Here is a 10219-nt window from a genome sequence, read left to right as displayed (position 1 = left end):
ATTTAAACCATTTCTAGTACATCTTGGATGCTCATTCACTACATGATGTGCTAGAAATCGGACCTTAACAAAAGCATGCATGTGATTCTTGTCAAAATACCCTAAGAATGCACTCAAAGCAAACAGGGAAGACATGCAATCTGCTAGACTACTTTGTTCAGCTTTGAACGCCCATAACTCGGTCATTACTTAACCAAATCCTGATATTCCTTTTGTATTGGATAATTCCACGCGTTAACTTTCAAACCCAACTAGTCTCACTGTAAAATATTAGATATCGGATTTTTGGCAATTTTTACAAAATGGTTGCGCAAACAGCTCTTTTTCTGTGATCACCATTTTTGCCTTGCATGATCAGTGGCCTTAAACCCAACCATAAATCTGAAGAAAAATAATTTAGAACCTTAACATATCCAGTGAATGATGGCTGAAATTTCGTGGCTTAAAACCCCACAAAATGTGCTACTTAAATTCATGAACTTCAGCCACATTTACATCTCATGCACTATAATGTGCAACATTTCTTAACTTGTTTGGGTTCAATACCCCTATTTTCCCTTCTGCATAAATTTAGAATATTTCTCCTTTTGAAATACCTCACGTGGAAGTGATAATGTGTAAAATACCAAGAGCTTTTATCATTCCTTTGATTTATTAAAATTATTGCAAGAAACCAAGGGCATAAATCACATAAAATACTTCCAGAGGTCTATAAATCCGGAATAAATTCACGTATGACCCCTATGGTGAAAAATGACCCTTCACTAAATTTCATCTATTTTTGTTGCTGTTTGGTATGATTTCCGATTTTCTTTTTGTTTGGGTATAATAAATCACAAAACCACTTTAGAGAGTGTGAAAATTGTATCTAACAATTTTCGCAGCCCTTACCTGTGGTGGGTGACTCAGAAAATTACTTTCAGAATTTTTCATCATGTCTTACTAGTTTTCCCAATTTTTGGTAATTATAATGGCCTAAAAATAGGATAAATAGTTCTGTTTATCCAAAATTCATGAAAATTTACCAGAACATCATTTTGTACAGTAGGAGGTTACATTAACATTTTGATGATTTTTCTCTACTGTAAACTATTTTTCTCCTATTTTCTAAAGTTAAATACACTTAAATACACTTAAATACACTTAAATACCCAAAACCGGATTATACAATATGAAAACCACTTTTGGTATTATTCCTAGATTACTTACATTGTAAATGATGTTAAAAAAAATTTTGGTAATTTATTTTCACTGTTTAATATTATTTCTTCAATTAATGATTATTTAAAGGAATAAAACAAGTAAGAGTAGAAATACCCACTGAAACAAATATATTTTATTTTTTCCCATCCTAGTTATGAATAATAACAGTTAAATAAAAAGTTTTGGTAATTTTGGAAACTGTTTTCTATTTATTTCAATTTTTATTGGAATAAATGCCCAAAAATCATAAAATATAATTAAACAGCTTGGAAATCCATTTTTATATTTTTCCCAGCTTAGTATTGTGTAATAACAGTTAAATAAAAAGTTTGAGAATTTTTATCATTTGAATGCTATTTTTCGTGAATTTATGTTGTTATAAAGACTTAAAATTTTGAAAAATAGTTAACCATATGAAATATTCAAGGAAAATTTTCTGGAAAACCTCTATTGTATTTACAACGAAAATACAAGGTTTGACAATTTTTGGAAAATGTTTGATAATATTTTACATTTTTAGGAATCTAAAACACCTTTAAATGTGTAGAAATACCTTTAATTTATATTACTAAATCTGGAAAATTAATATTCCAAAGTTGTAATTAATCGCTCGACTTGTAGAATTTCATTATTTCAGAAAAAGTGTAACCAATTAATATAAAATCCAATACTAAAACATAAATTGGCATTTCACTATATGTAGAGTTTAGTATATTAGCATTAGATTTCGACATGGAAACTCACTAGTGTGTGTTTGATGTCGTAGGATCCCAGTAGTAAGACGTTGGTGCATCCTGAGGCACTACTTGTACCTACACGAAACATTGTGAGTATTCACGCACTCCCCTATTTTCAGTTTTTATGTTTTGTGGTGGAAAAGCATGTCCAGATAAACTATTGTTTGCATGTTGTATTTAAATTGATTATTATCAAACATGATTGCTATTGTATTGCTATGTTTCTTTTTGTATATCTATGCAACACGTAACATGAGAACTTATCGTACTAAGGCCCTTCCCTTATCTCTAACCATTAACTCTTTGAGCCAATGGTCATTGTGGATAGCGCTATTAGGAATTGACAACTCCTCACTCACCCTATTGCTGGAGTGCATGATACCATATTCATCTATGGAACGATAAGCATAGATCTCGATAGGGCTTTAGTCATAGGTTTGGTTGAGACTTATTGTTTGCTCATATACATACAAACTCGTTTCTCGTTATAGCAATAAATTTGTATTCATTAATAGCAATCAACTTTGTTTATCATTAAAGCAATGTACTTGTATTTACGAAAAGCCTTATTTCAAGCTCGATTTTATAAACTTGTGAACTCACCAACTATTTTCATAGTTGACGCTCGTTTTACATGCTTTTTCAGGAAATAATTAGTATGTGGATGTAAAGATTCATCATCATAGAGCATGCTGCATCGTGTTGAAGCTACTATGAAGTTATATTTTGAACAATGTTTTTTTGGAAAACTTGTACTTTGTTTCTTTTTAAGCTATGGGTTGTAAACTTTTAAATACTGTTATGGTGATGTATCTTTATCTTTTGCAATGAAACCGTTATCGCTGTCATATCTTGCGTTTCCGCTTTAGCGGGGTGTGACAGAAGTGGTATCAGAGACAAAGTTATAGAGAACATCGGTTTTTCTTTAAGAAAACACAACCTATAACTAAAACTTACAAAGAAATTCATTTTACATCAAACATATTGCTAGTATAATTAGGTCGGGAGTTGTATCATTGGACCTCGATTAAACATAGCCTGATCACCTATGTTTAATTAAGGGAAGATTTATACAAAGCCGAAGCTAATTATAATGGGAATATGTTCAACAAAAATATTTGAGAAAACTTTATTTCAAAAATTCAAAATGGTTAATTTTGATGTGTGTAAGCATGGCATATTATAGGCATGCATTGTCATTTATTTCCTATCTCATTGAAACTATGTCTCAGTCCACTATGTCAACATCGTCATCTTCCTGCGCTACCGCCTCAGCCAATGAGTCCGGCTACGTCACTGTTATCCCTCGGCATAATCCCCCCACCTCGGTAGAAGAAGACCCATCGGAGGACACGGAAGATACATGGAACTCGGTGGAGATCAGCAATGACAACGCCCCGAGCCAACGACGCGAGGCATCGCCTTCATCGGTGTTGCCACAGCCACCACTTTATGGACTTCGTATTCGGAGGACGGCGAGGAAGAGTGTTCCCATTCCAGGAAGGATAGCCACTAGCACAGCAGGACTTGGCACGGCAGGACCTAGCGGGGTAGGACCCAGCGTTGCAGGACCGAGAGCACCCCCACCACAACGAGTCATAGGGATACCTGTCAGGCAGCTAGGTATGACCCCGGAGGAGTCCCAGAGATTGCAGTCGACGGCAGCGGGCCTATGTCACAGTCTCGCTGTGATAGCTGGGCATTGGGAAGTTTTGGATGAAGTGTTGACAAGGATGGAAATCTTGTTTCAGCATTCGATGGAGGCTGCTGACACTGCTAGTGCTGCTAGACGAGAGGCAGGTCATGCGATGACCGCATATTATGTGCTTGGAGGGCTATTACTAATTGTGGTGTTGATGTTTCTTGTTGGGATAGCGATTGGCTTTTGGTTCTGATTTCAGTATTTTATTTTATTTTGTCATGAAATGAAAACCCATGTTGGGTGTCTTTTGGGAAAAACATTTAAAACTTTATTTTGGGATTGATGTATTGGTATGGTTTTAAGATTATTTCAAATGGTAATGAAGAATTTTATTTTATGTTTGAAAACTTTTACTATGAGGTCAAACCCTAGAATTTATTTGGTAAATGGTTGAATAAAAAGATTTTTCTTTTCTTTTCTTTCTAAAATCTATATGCCTAGTATTGATGCAAACCAATGATTTGACAACACTTACGGTTTTCAAAATAGTAGTGAACTAAATATTATACATTATTTTATGTATTTATACGTATTTCTTCTCCTGTGTCATAGAACCATGTCAGGAAGGCCTAGTCGCGGGTGCCCACAGAACGAAACACCCGATGTTTCTCAAGTTGTAGCACAACAGCTCTTGGAAGCAATCCCAAACATTTTTACTCAAGTAACTGCAGGACTTAATGCTAACCAAGGAAGTAGTGGAGGAAACCGGGGAAACAATGAAAGAGAATGCAACTACAAGTCCTTTATGGCTTGTAAACCTAAGGAGTTCCACGGAAAGGAAGGTGCGGTCGGGTTGCTGAAATGGATTGACAACTTGGAGTCGGTCCTTCACATTAGCAAATGCCTCGAGCGCAACAAAGTTGAGTATGCAACTTTCTTACTCCAAGATAGGGCATTTACCTGGTGGAATACCCTAGTGCAAACCCGAGGCCGTACAACGGCATACCAGCTAACTTGGGAAGACCTAAAGAAGCTGCTGATAGATGAGTATTGTCCCAAGGATGAACTTCGGAAGCTTGAATCTGAATTCTAGAACCATTCTATGGTTGGAACACAAATAGAGAAGTACACAGTCCGATTTCATGAACTAGCAAAACTGGTACCTCACATGGTTACTCCTGAGGAGAAACGGATAGATCGTTACATCTGGGGTCTGGCACCAGTGATTCACGGAATGGTTACCTCAGCAAACCCAACTACTATTCAGAGTGCAGTAAGTCTAGCAAATCGACTAACCAATGATGTGATAAGGATGGGAGCATCGACAAAGGAAAACTCTAGTAGCAAGAGGAAGCCAACAGATCAGGGAGAGAAGAAGTATGGAGGCAAGTCAGGGAGGAAGCAGGAAGTCTCAAGAAACTTTATGGTAAGAGCCCAGGAGCAAGAATCAGTGAAAACTCAAGAACAAGAAGTCATGGAAGTGCAGGAGAGAAAGCAGTACTCAGGACCGCTTCCGAAGTGCAATAAGTGTAACTTTCATCACAAGGGAGCGTGCCCAGTGTGCCAAAACTATAAGAAAACAGGCCATTACTCGAAGTATTGTAAGCTGAATAAGGAGGGAAAAAGGGCATGTTATGAGTGTGGGAGTACTGATCATTTCCGTAGAGCATGTCCCAAACTGAACAAAGGGCCTGGTAACAATGGACAAGGCTAAGCTAGGCAAAACTTCCAAGGAAATCAAGTTGGACGGCCAAGAGGTGTAGCCTTTGTGATTGGTGCAGAAGAAGCTCGTCTGAACCCTGAAGTGATAACATGTACGTTTCTCCTGAACAACCATTTTGCATCAGTAATATTCGATGCGGGAGCAGATAGGAGTTTTGTTTCTTTAGCATTTAGACCGTTAATTGGCCTGAAATCGAGAAAGATGAGGAATGCTTATGCTATTGAACTTGCTACTGGGTATGAAATTAGGGCTAATGATATAATTCCTGGTTGTGCTCTGAATTTAGCTGATAAACTCTTTAGCATTGACCTAATTCCTATAGAGCTAGGTAGTTTTGATGTGATAGTAGGGATGGATTGGTTATCCAAAAATAGAGAGGACATTGGTTGTTACGAGAAAGTGATTAAAGTGCCTCTCCCTAATGGAGAAACCCTTATCATACACTGTGAGAAGCCAGGAAGAAGTTTAAACATAGTATCAAGCATGAAGATTCACAAGTACCTGAAGAAGAATTTTATTGCATTCATGGCCCACGTGCTAGAAAGAGAACCTGAAGCTAAGCAACTCAAGGAGATTCCAGTGGTTCAAAACTATCCCGAGGTGTTTCCAGAGGAATTGCCCGGTCTACCCCCTCACAGACAGGTCGAATTTCGGATAGACTTAACTCCCGGAGCGGCATCGGTAGCAAAAGCACCATATCGCCTTGCGCCATCCGAGATGCAAGAACTATCCAGACAACTTCAAGAACTTCTAGACAAAGGGTTTATTCGACCAAGTTATTCACCTTGGGGAGCCCCAGTGTTATTCGTCAAAAAGAAAGATGGTTCGTTCCGAATGTGCATTGATTACAGAGAACTGAACAAGTTGACAATCAAGAATCGATATCCCCTCACTACTAGAAAAAAGGCCTTTTACGACGCTCATTGCGCGTCGTAAAACGCTCAGACGACGTGCAAATGCGTGTCAAGGAAGGCCCTGTCATAAAGAGAGACGACGCGCATTTACGACGCACGGTTACGACACGCAATGCGTATCAAGGAAGGCCCTGTCATAAAGGAAGACGACACGCATTCGCGTGTCGTAACTTTACGACGCGCGTGTTAATGACACGCAATGCGTATCAAGAAAGCCCCTGTCAAGAAAGGCCATGTCATAAATGAAGATGACATACATTTTTGCGTATCGTAAATTTAAATGTTTAAAAAAAAATTTATATATTTATTAATTTTTAAATTAAATTTTCATTTAATTTCTTATAACAGAAATAAAATACCATATACAAAAAATACAATCCATTGCATAATATAAAATAAATTGCACAAATTATAATGTCATACAAAAAATCATTCAAATGTTAAACAAAAATAATACATTGCTAACATGTGTTATACATTCCTATAAAACTAACAAATAATCATACAACTCTGTTTCTTACTGGAAAGGAAAGCCAAACATGATTACAAGTCTCCTTTAATCTTGAACTTCGCCACCACCGACGTAAGAAAAAAACTGCGTATAAATATCAAAAAACAAGATATGAGCCAATCATTCTATGACTCAAGGAAAAATATCATTAAAGAAATGTGAAAAAAATATGAAACAAATGAATGAAAGTGCATTGCTATTTCTTTAATACTTACTGCATAGAGTAAGACTTGGACATCATCTATAGTTTTGAAGGACATTGATGTCTCCCTATGCTGCACATATTAAAAATAAAAAAGAACAAAATTAAGTAACATATGGATTCATATATCTATCAATTGTATTGTAAATTGTAAATTAAATAAATAAGCATGCTTATTTATTTTTGCTTGTGTCTCGTTTCCTCCAAAACTTCTAGATACGTTGTGAGCATGCTATAAAAATTGATTAACATGCAGGTTGTGAGCATTAAAGAAGCTTTTGAGAAAACTATGAGACAATACAATTGTGAGTTTGCTTTTGTCCTCAACCGTGCTTCCAATCTTCATCTTGTTGAGGTTTGTTTCAGGGAGGGCAAAATATATATTTTTATATTTACTAAAAGGAAAAAAGTTTGGATTAGAAAATGACATGTTTACCCTTGTAATGAAAAGTTGTGTTTCAATTTTGGTCCTTATTTTTGAGGTTCTTGTAAAGGTTTTGGTCCTTGAGTATAGCTGATTTTTTCCACTTTGGACCCAAAAATAGTCATTTTCGTTGGAGAAGAGGCCAAATATGCAAAAAGGAAACTGTAGGGACGAAAAGAAAAAAGAAATCTATATTTAGGGACTAACAATTATAGTTGGTTCAACTGAAGACTTTGATCCTTCAAAAGGCAAGACTTTAGTTGACCTTCTAGTCCTTGTTGTTTCACTTTGTTGTGATTTTGGTCCCTCTTACTCGCACCGTTAGTAAAATGACAATTTTACCCCTAGCCCCTTTCTTATACACCAAAAAAAAAAGCAAACCATAACTTACTTGTGTAAAAATTCAAGACCCCCTACAGCTCTTGATTCAGTTCCCATCAATTCAATTAATCCTTCCCATTCCTGCATATATATATATATACATAAGGTATTAATAAAAATCATACATACATACATACATACATACCTACATACATACATACATACATACATAAGTGAAGAGATTTTTCACTTAAAAGCATATAACCACTTCAGAAGTTGTAGGTCTAGTTGATGGTGGTTGAGTGCACATCAATGCTATCTTGATGATCTCCACAACATGTTCTACTGCATATTCACTAGGATCTAGTTTCTCATCCATTAAATTCAGATGCACTCCACTCTCATGTAGATCCCGTGCCTATCATACACATAACAACAGAAAGGCTAGTAAGAACTTCTCACCTAAGCTTAAGGTCTCACTGAATACAAAATAAATCATTGAGTGTTTGAGATACCTTCATCATTAAAACCATAAATGAAAAGAACGGGTTGAATGAACCAACCCTTAATTATGAGATACTTACATGATCAAGGAGATTTTGAGTGACTAATTGGTAGTCAACATCCTTGTATCTCTTTCCACTAATGATTTCTAGGACCACCACACCAAAATACCTACAAAAGTCACGATTTCATCTCTAGGCAGGAATGGGAATGGGAATACAGAAGGAGGAGCTGAGAGGTGGAGGGGAAACACAGACCAAGTGGGGCCCAGCTAGGTTGCAACTAATATTACCCTCACCAATGTCCGGTAACTCCAGTTGTGGGGGCCGCATGTACCCAGCAACCAATGGCACGCATAGGATTGAAATCTCTATTCGTGAACCTGTATACATTAAGTTTATTTTTAGACAACAAGGTTTCGAAATCAAGATATAAAATTTATTAATTTATTAAATGTTGAGATATTGAAAGAGGATTTGGATTATAAAAGGTTAGTAGTACCTTGCTTTGTGGAGAGAGGTGCATGGCCTCGCTTCCTCCCAGCAATCATCCAGTTTTCAGAATTTGCGTTTATTTCATATACTACCTCATCCTGTTCGCAAATCAAATATATGATTTAACATTTAAGTCATTTTTACTTTTTTATTGCCAAAAAAAAAAGTAAAAATTTTAGAAACTTACGTATTGTTCGTCCTCGAGATACTTCAACCTTTCAACTCGCCACTTCATAGTAAAAAGTTGCCCGACTCTAAGGCCTTCTGGAGGAAGGGGAAGAAAACCAACTGCCAAACAAGGTTCCAACACTGGTCTTTGTAAAACAAGAGCACTCTTAAAAGTCAACATCTGTGAAGACTCATCCTCAAACATAGGAGTATGCGATCCATGATTTCTATCCCCAGATATTTTATATTTTATATTTAATATCGTATCACTATCAGGATTCATATCTTTCGCTTCATCTGTAAAAAAAAAAAAGAGAGATTGATTATTTTTTCTAAAGATGAGTGATAAAATGAGAAATAAAATAATGCTTGCCATTTGTGGGTAGGGATATAGTGAACAAGATTCCGGCTCTTGATGTAGAAGGAACTACAAGTGGAAAGAAGGCGGATGTTGGTCTTCCATTACTTTGACTTTCACCAGCAAGGGTAAAACCGTCTTTTAGGTCCAGCCAAGAATCGTGTATGGTTAAGTTAGCCTTCACTTGTGAGTGGAGTATCACCTGGGAATGTGAGTAAATAATTATTATTGTTTTTTTTTTTGCATTTAACCCTAACAAGACTTGAGATCAATATACCTGCAAAAGCAAGGTGCCATCACTGCATTTATCTGCTACACGTGTGCTGACATGGAATGGGTTGGTGAAGTGAACAGCTATAGTCCTACAAATAATGGCAAAAATGTTCAGGTGCTACATAACCACTATTCCTGCAAAGATTTAACATTGGTTATTGAAAATTTACTTTAATCAAATTGAATTAGTAGTTAAGTTATATGTACTTTTAAACATACAAAGTCCCTGAGAATTTTGTGCTAAGATGAGTCGTATCTTCTGGTAGCAGTCTTATAAGCCCAAAATTTGCTATTTTTTGCTGCAATTCTCTATCAAGTAGAATGTTGCTAGTTCTTATATCTGTATGGATGATTGGAACATGGTACTTTTCATGTTGATATGAAAGACCCCCTGCTTCCTGTAAGAAAATCTTTCTGGTACCCATATATAAAAGAGCTTGATCGTCAATGTGGAAAGGGACAGCTAGCTGTTGAATTACCACTCTTATGGTCTGAATCTGAGCTCAATTATCTACAGGAAGTCCAATAAAGGTATATATATGTTCCTATCCTAAGTTTTGAATTTAAGAATAGACACCCCTGTGTTGTTGAATATAACAAACACATTACACATACATCCCTCCTATCAGGCTGAAGTTGTTGAAAGAGCAGAAGGCATCAGAAAAGAGTATAATGAGCTTGACACTGTCTAGTTCATGGTTGGATCCCTATTTCAGGTTGTTTAGCTTTTTCCTTGGTTCATTTT

The 10219-nt window shown here is 36.4% G+C and overlaps 1 protein-coding gene across 1 annotated transcript; it reads right to left on the bottom strand.

Moving 5' to 3' along the window:
• Window positions 1-8356: 8356 nt before the first annotated feature.
• Window positions 8357-10012, bottom strand: LOC145072958 (trafficking protein particle complex II-specific subunit 130 homolog). The gene is made up of 6 exons (XM_079019477.1): window positions 9694-10012; window positions 9479-9563; window positions 9217-9403; window positions 8863-9140; window positions 8683-8773; window positions 8357-8563 (listed from the first exon to the last, which is right to left on the bottom strand). Exons 1-6 carry the CDS (start codon window positions 9897-9899, stop codon window positions 8376-8378), a joined length of 1035 nt encoding a protein of 344 aa, XP_078875603.1. The 5' UTR covers window positions 9900-10012; the 3' UTR covers window positions 8357-8375.
• Between the last annotated feature and the right edge of the window lie 207 nt (window positions 10013-10219).

The sequence above is a fragment of the Lactuca serriola genome, chromosome 1 (genome assembly GCF_051521515.1).
Source record: "Lactuca serriola cultivar US96UC23 chromosome 1, Lser_US96UC23_V15, whole genome shotgun sequence".
Lineage (NCBI taxonomy): Eukaryota > Viridiplantae > Streptophyta > Magnoliopsida > Asterales > Asteraceae > Lactuca > Lactuca serriola.
This window is presented reverse-complemented; position numbering and strand designations above follow the sequence as displayed.